General features: G+C 48.7%; 2 protein-coding genes across 2 annotated transcripts; one reads left to right on the top strand and one right to left on the bottom strand.

The window, feature by feature from the left end:
* Positions 1-799: 799 nt before the first annotated feature.
* LOC113999065 (cygnin-like) lies at positions 800-2,343 on the bottom strand. The gene is made up of 2 exons (XM_027742245.2): positions 2,286-2,343; positions 800-933 (listed from the first exon to the last, which is right to left on the bottom strand). The coding sequence occupies exons 1-2, from the start codon at positions 2,341-2,343 to the stop codon at positions 800-802; spliced, it is 192 nt and encodes a 63-aa protein (XP_027598046.1).
* Positions 2,344-6,661: 4,318 nt separating this feature from the next.
* Positions 6,662-7,298, top strand: LOC113998884 (small basic protein 1-like). Its single transcript, XM_027741970.1, has 2 exons — positions 6,662-6,719; positions 7,168-7,298. Exons 1-2 carry the CDS (start codon positions 6,662-6,664, stop codon positions 7,296-7,298), a joined length of 189 nt encoding a protein of 62 aa, XP_027597771.1.
* The last annotated feature ends 5,328 nt before the right edge of the window (positions 7,299-12,626 follow it).

The following is a 12,626-nucleotide window of genomic DNA, read 5'->3' as shown; positions in this document are numbered from 1 at the left end:
AGGAGTTGGGATTCCACAGGGAACCCACAATGGATCAGCCTGTTCCTGAAGGACTGACCCCATGGAAGGGACCCACACTGGAGCAGGGAAGAGCGTGAGGAGTCCAACCCTTGTGAGGAAGAAGGAGCAATAGAGACAGCATGTGATGAGCTGACCACAGCCCCCATTCCCTGTTCCCTTGCTGGGGGGAGGAGGGAGAGAATTCAGGAGGGAAGCTCAGTTTAGGAAGAAGTAGGTGGTGAGGAAGGGAGTATTTTAAGATTTGTTTGCATTTCTCATTCTCCTCCCTGACTTTGTTTCCAACCTCTGTGGGTTTGCTGAAATTTTCATGGAAGGAGGGTTGTCTTGTGCTTGGGGGAGAGGGACGTTGCTGAACCACCCACATTTTTTAAGGCATTTGCAGATCACCCGTCACCTGAAAAAGCAGAAAGGAGCTTAAAGATTCCCTGTTGTCTCCAAAGGGTTGTGTTAATGGAGAAGGCAAGAGGGAAAATGATCCCAGGGAAAATAACCCTCTTTCCCAAATTCCCACCCTTTCAGGTCACTGACAGCTCTGCTGCTCTTTGTCAGTGGATGTTCAGGCTTTTTTTGGAGCCTTTGGGCTGGACTTGAAAAATTTTAATGCTTCATGTGGGATCATGGGAACACCAGTAACCACACCACACACACCAGTTATATCTCCTTTTTTTCTCTTTTTAATTATTGAGAGGAGGGGGTGACAATGGGGTTACACAGTTGGGAATCTGCCCCCAAAGCCGCCATGGTGCCTCCTCTTCCTCAGGTGCTTCCTGTTCAGCTCCTATTTCCCCTTCCAGACAGGTGGGATGCAGCAGTAGTTCTTGCAGTCAGCGGAGTAGGACCAGGTGTCCACCTTGGAGCACTGGTTGGAGCAGTACCCCAGGTTGGCACAGGTCTTCAGGACCTTCCCATAGCCTGCAGGATGACAGAGGGAGAGTGGTTTGGTCAGGAGAGGTGCCTCTGTGCCCCTATTTCCATCCCCTCCATCTCATCTAGGTGTAAATGTGGCATCTGTGCCCCACTTCCGTGCTCTCCCATCCCTTCCAAGGTGGGTGACAGTGGTCAGCAGGATGAGACCCTGTTTGTAGGGAGGTCCTGCTCTGTTTCCCCCCACATTTCCACATTTCCAGACTCAAAGCTGGAAGGGACCTTGAAGGGCACAAGCCAGAGCAGCTCCCTGAATACCTCCCTCCCTCACCTAACAAGTGCAGATTGGGAAAGAGATGCTCAAGAGGAGAGCAGACTCAATCTCCTAGTGAGAGACACTGCAAAAGCAAAGTTCATAAAGATGTTTTTCTGTGCACATTCGTTTTTCCTTGTCCTGTGCCTCCCCTTAAAGGATCAGTGTTCTAAGAGCAAAGCAGCAAAAGTCACACCAAGGATGCTGCAAAGGGCTTAAAGTTGGCCCCACAGCAGCTTTGCACCAAATTTTCACTGTTAAAAGGATAAAAGTGGGTCAAGGGAAAGGCTTGGCCCAGGTGGGTGAGAATTGAACTCTGAAAGGGGTTTCTAAAGCCTGTTTGGGAGATCTCAGCCCCAAATCCCCTCTTGGCTCCTGTACAGGGACCCAAAAGCCTCAGAATCTCAGAAACAGGAATTAGCAGCAAGAGCTATGGCACATCAGTAAATAAAACACAGTCATAGAATCATGGAGTGGTTTGGATTGGAAGAGACCTTAAAGCTCATCTCATTCCAACCCCCTGCCACAGGCAGGGACACCTCCCACTATCCCAGGTTGCTCCAAGCCCTGTCAAACCTGGCCTTGGACAGTTCCAGGGATCCAGGGGCAGCCACAGCTTCTCTGGGCAACCTCTACCAGGGCCTCACCGCCCTCCCAGCCAAGAATTCCTTCCCAGTATCCCAACTAAATCTACCCTCTTTCAGCTTAAAGCCATTAAACACACCCTGGACTGAGCCCTGGCAGAGAACTGAGTTGCCCAGAAGAGCCCCTCTGGCACTATGGAATTCTCTGACCCCCCAGGAGAAGTGACCACATCCAGACTCTTGTTTGGAATGATCTGGCCTGGGCTCCCTCCCAGACTGGATACTGAAGTTTTCAACCTCAATTTCACAGAAATTTCACAGATTATTTCTGTACAAATCCCTCTGAGAGGAGTTCTCATTTTATTGTCCCTTGAAAGAAGTCATTAAAGTACCTGGCCAGGTTACAGCAGCCACCTCGGAGGGTAAGAACGGTATTTGCAAGAGCTATAGTTATTTTAGAAGAATCCCAAAGAACATATAAAGCTCATCTCAGCCCTTCTTACCTGGAGTGGCCAGGGAGACCAGGAGGAAAACAGCGAAGACAAGGTACAGGAATTTCATGGCTGCAGTTGAGCTGGGATCTCAGCAAGGCTGGAGAGAGGAGCGTTGGAGACCTCAGAGGGAGGAGGTGATGTACAGGGAGGCTGCAGCCCCTGGTTTTTATAGAGCCTTTCCCTGGGGATGCTGGGGAGACGGGAATTCATCCAAGTGCTGTTTGGGGCTGGATGTGCAGTGATGGCACGAGAGAATTCCCTGTGTGCTGGCAGCCACCTCCTCCCCCCAGAGGTGGTTGCCCAATATCAGATAGGATTTCAGCACTCCTTGGAACACAAAGGAATAGGGGCTGTCAATAGCAGAGACCTTAGGATGGGTCAGAGGGACCTGATGGAGATCTGTGGGTGCAGCCATGGAGGGAGAACAAGATCAGTATCACGGGGTTCCAGGCCTTTCCCAACCTCTGGCAGGGATGCAGTGGGATGCAACAGGGACACGATGCACTGATAACTCTCCCTCCATTGTCCAGGCTGATCACCATGTGGGACTGATTGGAAAGGACCCATGTTCCCATCTCTGAGCCATCTCTGACAAATCTCCCTGATAAATTCATCAAACACCACATTCAGTGAAGTCTCTTTGCTCTTCTTCTCTCACCCCTCTGATGGATGGGCTGGAGCACTGGGGCTGACAGCTCCCAGGAGCCTGGATGAGCCTTGGAGACACTTTGATCATCATCTTTTCCTCACAAACCCTCCAGACAGTCCTGAGGTTTCAAACAAGAGCTTTTCCAACCCCAGTTCACTGGGCTGTTTAATGGCTTGAGGAACAGCCAGGAAAACAGAGGCAACCGGTGAAGGGACAAGAAGTTGCTGCTGGTGCAGAATTCCTCAATATCCTCAAACTTAAATCTGCAAAAGGCAGCAGGTGAATCTTAAAACACTGAGTAACATGACAGCAAAACATCAAACCCTCAATCAGTGTCAGTTTAAGGCTGAGAATTTGGAAAAATAGATAATCTCTGTGCAAATGGTGGGTCTCAATTACCTAAAGCCAGTTAGGAAGGGGGTTTGGGAGTCCTACATCAGTCTGTGGGGTGTCACAGTGGTGTGTGCTCTGCTCATCTCCCCATCCCTGGTGGCCCCTGGTAGGGAAAGAAGAGGTTAAAAGAAAGGTGGCAGATCTGGGGACTTGTGTTCATAAAATTAAGTATATTGGCACTTGTCAGCTCAGGGGGGGAACACTTAAAGGAGGTGTATTACAAGCTGTAAAAATTTCAGAGGCCTAAGGAGGATAGAGCGACAGTTCTTCAATTTTTATAACCCAAGAAATAGGTGGGATACCAAGGCAAATCATGCATTTATCAAAAAGGTAACCAAACTATCCTCTTTCACACTGAGCACAGCTGAAACGTGGAACTTGAACAAGAAATTCAAGCAGTTAAAATGTATGGAAAGGACAAATGTATTGAGAAAGCAATTTGTAAATTAATGCAGCAGGTGCAAATAAGGTATAAAAACTTCTTGAGGAAGTCAACAAATTTCATGTTGCTGGAGGGTGGGGAGTTTTACGGAGTGAGAACACACGATCTTGGACTCCTTCCCAGGCACCCACTTCTGCCTGCACCAGGCTCTTCACTGGGGCTTGGCTCAGCTTTATGTTCCTCTCTGTGATCTGACTGTGTGCAGAAATTGAGGAAAAGTGAAGGTGAGGGGGCTGTGCACCTCCTCTACTTCACCACCGCGATTTCTAACTGTTGCTCTTGGGTGTTTGTCATTTTTTCTTCAGCAGTGGTGTTTCCACACTCCCCCTGTTCAGTCCTTTCTGCTCTACAATCCTGTCACTACAAAGGCTTTCCTATAGCTCAGGTGAGGACCTTCTGCTGTGCCTGGTCACTGACTCCTCATCCTGGCCACCAAGAGCAGACCATACCTATCCAGTGTATCACATCATTAAGATTTAAGGACTGCCGTGCTTTCTATGTGTTCTCTTTTCTGGTCATCATTATTCCACTTGATTCAGTCTTTTCTGGCAGGTCACATCTTAATCATAGAATCACAGAATCATTTAGGTTGGAAAACATCTCTAAGATCAAGTCCAGCAATTAACCCAACACTGCCAAGGCCACCACTAACCCCTGTCCCCAAGTGCCACATCCATATGGCTTTTAAATCCCTCCAGGGATGGGGACTCCACCACTGCCCTGGGCAGCCTGTTCCAATGCCTGAACTCCAACTGGGTGAATAAATATCCCCTGGTGCCACTTGAGGCCATTTCCTCTTGTCCCTTGTTCCCTGGGAGCAGAGCAGACCCCCCCCGGCTCCCCCCTCCTGTCAGGGAGTTGCAGAGAGCAAGAAGGTCCCCCCTGAGCCTCCTTTTCTCCAGGCTGAGTCCCCCCATCTCCCTCAGCCACTCCTGCTGCTCCAGCCCCTTTCCCAGCTCTGTTCCCTTCCCTGGACACGCTCCAGCCCCTCAATGTCTCTCTTGTCTGAGGGGCCCAGAGCTGCCCCCAGCACTGGAGGTGCCCCAGCAGTGCCAGCACAGGGGGATGGTCACACTTCTTGACCTCTTGCCATTTTCTGAGCTCCTTTGAGCCCCTTCCCTGCTTTCCTGAAGCACATGAATGGTTGGATGTGCTTTCCAAGGGCCGTGCCCTGTATGGGTACGTCCTGTGTTTTCCAAACTTAGCTTTTGTTTGTACTTTTAGGACAATTGGTGCTGGTTTCCCCACACCTTGACATTGCTCTTTGGTGCCTACCTGTGATCTACTGCAACATAAAGTTTCCCTGCAGAAACTCTGTGTTCTGTATTCTCCAGCTCATTATCCTTGTCTGTACAGACAAAGTAGCTTTCCCTATTACTTAATTATATTTTTTTCATTATCTTTTTAGCATGAGAAGATCCACTGGAATGCTAATCCTGTCCTCTAATGCTTTGCAGTCCTTTTCAGCTTCTTATTTTTGAATTTTTTAAGCTTTCTTATTAGACAGCCATGAAAATTATTATGAAGGATTGCACTGGAATCACGACAGATTTCTGATCAGATGTGGTGTGGCAATTCATTACCTTGGCTTCATTTACATATTTGCCCACATCCCTTTTAATCAGCTTCACAGTCCTTTTTTGAAAGATTTCAGGCAAAATACTCAAATTGGTCTTGGGGCAAATCAATGGGATGAAAATCAGGCCAAGTGCTGATCCTGCCTCTGGGTTGGGGCACTCCAGGTACCAGCACAGGCTGGGGATGAACAGATGGAGCAGCCCTGGGGGGAAGGACTTTGGGTGCTGGTGGGTGAGAGGCTGGACATGCCCTGGCCATGGGCACTCCCAGCCCAGAAACCCCCCGTGTCCTGGGCTCAGGAGGGAGGGATTCTGCCCCTCTGCTCCCTCAGGTGAGACCCCACCTGCAGAGCTGCCTCCAGCCCTGGGGAACAACAGCACAAGGACGTGGAGCTGCTGGAGAGAGTCCGGAGGAGGCCCCGGAGATGCTCCAAGGGCTGGAGCCCCTCTGCTCTGGAGCCAGGCTGGGAGAGCTGGGGATGTTCACCTGGAGAAGAGAAGGATCCAGGGAGACTTAGAGCCCCTTCCAGTACCTAAAGGGGCTCCAGGAGAGCTGGAGAAGGACTTGGGACAAGGGCCTGGAGGGACAGGACACAGGGAATGGCTTCCCACTGCCAGAGGGCAGGGTTAGATGGGATATTGGGAAGGAATTGTTGGCTGTGAGGGTGGTGAGGCCCTGGAACAGATTGCCCAGAGAAGATGTGGCTGCCCCTGGATCCCTGGAAGTGTCCAAGGCCAGGTTGAATGGAGCTTTGACCAACCTGGTCTAGTGGAAGGTGTCCCTGAAACAAGATGGAGTTTAAGGTCCTTTCCATCCCAAACCATGCTGGGATTCTATTCCATGATTCTCTGAGCCTCACTGCCAGTGCACCGGTCAGGGCTGGATGCACCCTGATGGATCTGATACCTTGGTATTGTCCATTGTGTCTATGACTTGCAGAGATTATCAGACAGTGTCCAGAGCTTATCAGAAAGACTCCCAGACTGAATTCCTGCACCCCTGGGCAGAAGCTCTGCTTTTTGGTGGCTCCATGTGTTCTGGCAGCCACATCCCAGTAGCCGGATCTGGAGCAGGGAATGGTCCCCACATGCCCCCTGGAGCATGGACCTGCTGCCAGGTGCCTTTGTGAGTGGGACCAGCAGGTCGGGGTGACACTGAACACACCAGCAAACAAACAACACCTCTTTGGAGAGGGGTTTGCTCCAGTTTCTCCTCTCACCACACCACTTGTGGCAGGAGTGCCACTATAAAACCCAGGGCCTTCCAGGTCCCCCACCCCAGCCACCTCAGACACACTCCCGGGATCTCCCCTGGCCTCCAGCCATGAGGGTGCTCTGCCTGCTCTTTGCTGTGTTCCTGCTTTTTTCCTTGGCCACCCCAGGTAAGACAGGGACTCGTGGAGGTGCAGAAAGTGGGGTGACCCTGGAGGCTGTGGGTACAGGTGGCTGTCTCCTCTCCAGCCTCTGTGCCGGGGGGTGAGGGAGGTGGTTCATCTCACTCAGCTTTGGCAGTGGGGATCAGATACCTGCAGGAAGCTCTGGCTGATGACTTATCCCACATATCTTTGGGTTTGGGATGAGATGAATGCCGCACTGCAAATCCCATCTCTCCCACTGGTGTATAGAGGAATGGTTTTTAAGTGCCCAGTGGTCTCCCAGCTCAGTGGGGACAGGAAACGTGTGTCCTATTATATGTGAGTCTAAAACCAAAGGTACTTGGTGCCTCAGTGCCACCTGGGAGCCAACAAGGAGATAAATTTAGGGTCTCTGCCCTCCTACACCCCCATCATTTCCCCTCATAACCCATTTCTGTCTCTGTCCTCCCTGCAGGGCAGGGGCAGCCCAAGAGCTCTTGTGACGGGTACTGCTCCTACTTGTGTGGCAAAACCGACGAGTGGACCTTCAGCCCCTCCTGTGGGAAGATGTACTGCTGCATCCCCTCACCCAAAAAGGCAAAATGATTGGGAAGGAGGAAGAGCAGCACTCGGGGTGGAGCTCCCGGGCGCTGTGCTCATGGTGTGACCGAGACTGCTTTGAAGTAAAGACGGGCAGATAAGATTTCTGTGTGCTGTGTGGGTCATTTGCCTCCTGGGAGGGGAAAGCCTGGAGAGGTTGGCAGCCAAAACTCCCTGGACCATAATTACAACACAGCCCTGACAGCCCCAGGCGTTTCTAAGCCCTGACACCAAAGTGACACACGGGAAAAGCAAAGGCTTTGGGATTTTCCCATTGCTTCAAAGCACGGTGGTGGCAAAGGCTGGCAGAGGCTGACTGCCTGATATTGTGCCTCCCTCCTCCACGAGTTGAATCCCAGTTAATTTTTAGCCCCCCCAAGGCCCCTTCGGTCCCATTCAGCCTCTGCACTAGGGTTCTCAGTCCCATGGGGGATAGAAATTGGAGATAAACAGCCACCACCTTTCCATTGCACCCCAAAATCCCACTCCTGGGATGCCCATCCTCATCCCAGTGCAGACACTCAGGTTTTGGTGTCCTGTGGTTGTCCTGGACAGCCTTGTACTGATCAAATGACTTCTCAGCATAGCCTGTGACCAGATTATTCCATTGACAGTCACCAATAATGGAAGAACAGATGAGGATTTCTGCAGTGGCCCCTTCCCCACCCACTCCACTGTGGGATACACCTTTCACTCCAGGTGTTCTGCAGGGGATATGGAGTGATCTGGAGTGGGGTGGCTCAGAGAACCCCACGAAGGGCAGCCAGACAAACCTCTGGAGCAACACTGGAGGGTGAGATGTTTGTGTGAAAAAGGGTCATGGGACAGAAAACAGCCCCGTTTGTCTGAAACCCTCCAGGAAATAGAGTGAGCTTCCATCCATGGGGCCATGAAAACCCAGGAAAAGCTTTGTACTGATATCAGTAGGATGGAAGGAACTGCAAGAGAAGAGTAAACTCGGTGCATACTGTGGGATAAGGAGTGTGAGGGAGTTAACATCCACTTTTCAGGGCTGGGCAGCAGGAAGAATATCACATTTGATACAGGATAGCCCATCAAGAGTCACAGGCTGTGGTCAAGATTCACCTGATCCCAGACAACAGGATAGGAAAGAAGGAAAATTCCCTAAAACAAACCATGTGTTGGTGACACTTCACAGACACACAAGGTTGAAAGATTGGTTAAAAATTGCAGAAGGAAACGCTGAGCAAAAATAAAAACCTCCTTTGCTGTTTCTTTACCATTTTTCATCAAGAAAAAATCAGAATTGTAGGAGTGAAAAGGCACATGGAAGGGAATGAACTGCAAAATGGGGTTTTGAAGTGAAGCCTCTCGCTCTGCTGCCTCTCCAGCCTTCAAAATGTGTCTGCAGCTAAAAAAGTGTCCAAAACCAGCAGCTGGAGCAACCTGGTCTAGTGGAAGGTATCCCTGCCCATGGCGGCGGGGCTGGAATGAGATGAGCTTTAAAGCTCCATTTCAACTCAAACCATTCCATGATTCCGTCATATTATAAATTCTGGCTATGCCAAGAAGAAGATTTGTATCCTGGAAAGCACCTTTTATAGGAGAAATAGCTGAATATTTATACCTTACAGAGCCAGTACTGATAAATTACTGGATTACGGGGGTTTCATGTGTTTACAAGGAGAAAAGAGCAGCTACTGGGCTTGGATCAAAGTTGTCCCTTGGGAAAGCCACTGTGCATCACTGATCCCACTGTACTTACACTCCACATCTTTGCAGGAGCAACAGGGGATGGAAAGGCCACTACTTTTGCACTTAATCTCAGTAAGGAATTTATGTAAAAACAGGGAAATTGTTAAAAAGGGGACAAAATGTACAGCTAAAAGTTGAACGCTTGCAAATAGATTCTTTGCAAGCACTGAGGGAGTTGTTTAAGGCCACTGTGATGGAGACTTAGGGAAAATGTATGACAGCTGTTAAAAATGCCCTGAGAAAGAGCAAAAGGAAAAGGTCACAGCAGAACAGTGGGATGGGGGAGGTTGTTAGAAAGGAAAAGCTGAAATTGTGTCCAAACGTGGAAAATAGAAAAGATAATAAACTGGACCTGACAAAGTGTGAAACACAATAAGGCAGCTCAGCAGAGAATTGCAGGAAGAGCTTGCAAAAGGCAGGCAAACTTTCTTATAATAAATCTTTTTTCTTATTCCAAACACATCAGGAACATGAAGACTGACAAAGAGTGTGGTCAGAGCAACAAAACTAATAAAAGCTCAGGCCACTCCACAGAAGCTGAATGAAATATTTGCAGCTGTGTTCACCTTGCAAGAGAGGAGGGAGGTCTTGGTGCTGAACTCTCCTTTGTAGGGACTCATTGAGGGACTTGTTTTAGATGTAAAGGGGGTGGAAGAGAAGAAATAAGCAACAAAAAATCACCAGTATCCAGATTTTTTTCCTCAAAAATAGTCTGAAGGGAGTTCAAGGCTGAAATACTGCCCTTGTAAATGCAGCTTATAGATTTCTTCAGCCTGGAGAAGAGAAGGCTCCAGGGAGACCTGAGAGCCCCTTCCAGAGCCTAAAGGGGCTCCTAAAGAGCTGGAGAGGGACTTGGGACAAGGGCTGGAGGGACAGGACAAGGGGGAATGGCTTCCCACTGCCAGAGGGCAGGCTTAGATGGGATATTGGGAAGGAATTGTTGGCTGTGAGGGTGGTGAGGCCCTGGCACAGGTTGCCCAGAGAAGCCGTGGCTGCCCCTGGATCCCTGGAAGTGTCCAAGGTCAGGTTGGAGTAACTGGTCTAGTGGAAGGTGTCCCTGCCCATGACAGGGGGTTGGAATTAATGATCATTAAGGTCCTTCCCACCCAAACCATTCCATGATTTTATGATCTATTGCTTAAGAAAATTTTACTGTGCAAAGATGGGAGATGCTGGTTTTGTGGGGAAAAAAACATCTTAAAGGGTCCTGTGGGATTACAAGCCAGGATTATACCAGTTTAAATATAGTCACATGGGGAAAAAAACAGGAAAATCCTGTCCTAAAACCTACTAGATTTCCCAGAAGGAGGCAGTAGACTAGGGAGACTGGAATTCAAAAGGCAGGGAGCAGCATTATTAGGCCGAGATGCAGGAGAGGGAGGTCATGGGAAGCACTGTGGGGGTCACTGTTGGGGATACAGAAGTAAATTTGGTCATAAAAGATCCAGAAAAGGGGTTGAATGGAAAGGTTGCAAAATTTCTTACTGGACTGACTTGTTGAGGGTAATAAAGGTGAGGGCTGTGGAAGGACCTTGCTAGTTTGAGGGTCTGAGTCCTAATGTAGCTGATGGAATTCAGTGCAGATCAGACACACAGGGAAAAAAAATCCTGATTTTGTATGTCAAACGAATGGTTCTATGTTGGTTACTTGATTGCCAGGTAGAGACTGGGAATGCAAGAGGAAGAGAGAACAGGGAGAAGCATCATTGCACTGTGTTGCTTGATAAATCTTGGGAATTTCAGCCAGATATTTTGGTCTTTTTTTATTTTTGGTGTTTTCCCATGTGTTTACCTCCTTTTAATGACAGTGAATATCTCTGTAAAAGAAGAGGGAAGAACTGGAGACTTGTAGTGCCACTCAGAGAGTGAAACCTGAGCCCCAGTGAGCCTCAGCCACCCCCTTATCAGGGAAGCATCAACCACAAAAAGCCCTGATGGGTCATTTCTTTGTTATTTATACGAATTTCACTCAACCAGAAAGGCTTCTATGCAAAAAAAGAGGCAGTGCAGGCTCTTCCCTGATCCCTGTCTGTGGTGACACGTGGGTACAAGTGACAGGGAAGCAGATGGGCAAATTAACAGGAATCATTGGGCCAGACATTCTCATCCTGCCTGGCATTCCTCCCTCTTCCAGGGCAGATGCACTGACTGTCACTACAAGGAAAGACAGATCTTTAAAATGTATAGCACCAGGCAATCTGGTAACTCCATATTTTTGGGCAAAGTGGGGTTTTTACTGCTCTGTGTGGCTTGATTCTTTTAAAATGTTTCTGTCAAAGTCTTATTTCACTGAAAATAAGGTACAGAGGAAAACAGTAGGAAAAAAAACAAACTTACAGCCAAGATCCAAAATGTTATCATGGAATCATAGAATGGGTTGGGTTGGAAGGGACCTTAAAGCTCAGTTCCAACCCCCTGCAGCGGGCAGGGACACCCTCCACTGGACCAGGTTGCTTCAAGCCCCGTCCAACCTGGCCTTGGACACTTCCAGGGAGGGAAAGTCCACAACTTCTCTGGGCAACCTGTATCCCATTGCAGCTTCCAGAAGCAGGGCTCAGTAAAATACCCTTTGTTTTGGAGCTGCAGTTTATGATGCTGTTTTAATTGACACTCCCCATAAATAGACAATGATCTCAGGCAAATGGTCTTGATTTTTAGGGTTGTCCTATGCAGGGCCAGGAGTTGGACTCGATGGTCCTTGTGGGTCCCTTCCAGCTGAGGCTATTCTGTGATTCTGTGATCATTTCTAGGTGTCAGATAAGAAAGACAAAGAGGGGTGTTTTTTTTTCCCAAATACCTTTTCTTTCAAGACGTGGATGAAAGCTTGGCATGAGAGGTGTGAATTAAAGACAGCATTAAAGTGATGTGGTTTTAGCTGAAAAACCACAGCAATTGAGGATCAGATCATGATTCCACTCCTGTTCTATTGCTCTCTCCAACTCCCTGACAGGAGGGTGGAGCCCGGTGGGGTCAGTCTCTTCTTCCAGGGAACAAGTGACAGGACAGGAGGAAACAGCCTCAAGTTGTGCCAAGGGAGGTTTGGGTTGGATATTAGGGAAAATTTCTTCACTGGAAGGTTGTCCAGCCCTGGCACAGCTGCTCGGGGCAGGGGTGGAAACCCCATCCCTGGAGGGATTTAAAAGCTGTGTGGATGTGGCCCTTGGGGACATGGGTTAGGGGTGGCCTTGGCAGTGCTGGGGGATGGTTGGACTCGATGGTCTCAGAGGGCTTTTCCAACCTTAATGATTCTGTGAGCCTATTTAGTCTATAAATATGAGAATATCTCTGCTTTCTCACTCAAAAATATGGTTTCTTTTCCAGATTTGTCTGCACCCTCATGAACCTCAAAGTCTTTTGGCCTTTTTTTTTTACTTTTTGTTTTTAACTTTTTTTTTTACTTTCTTACTAAATTCAGCGGTCAAATAAAATGTATTAGAAGGCAAATACAGGTGATGACTGAGGAAGGTCCCTCTGCTGAAATTTCTGCAATGACTTCAGGCTACCAAGACACATGGATGATTCCAGACTTCTAAATACATGGGCTCACACACCCCAAATCGAGTCCTGGATCAGGAGAATAGAGAACATCCTAAAAGAGATTTTTAACAGTGGCCTAAT

This window comes from Pipra filicauda, unplaced genomic scaffold (assembly GCF_003945595.2).
Source record: "Pipra filicauda isolate LSUMZ 115617 unplaced genomic scaffold, ASM394559v2 scaffold24_size8852520_pilon, whole genome shotgun sequence".
Classification (NCBI taxonomy): domain Eukaryota; kingdom Metazoa; phylum Chordata; class Aves; order Passeriformes; family Pipridae; genus Pipra; species Pipra filicauda.
Note: the sequence above shows the minus strand (reverse complement) of the source record. Positions and strands in the feature narration are given on the sequence as shown.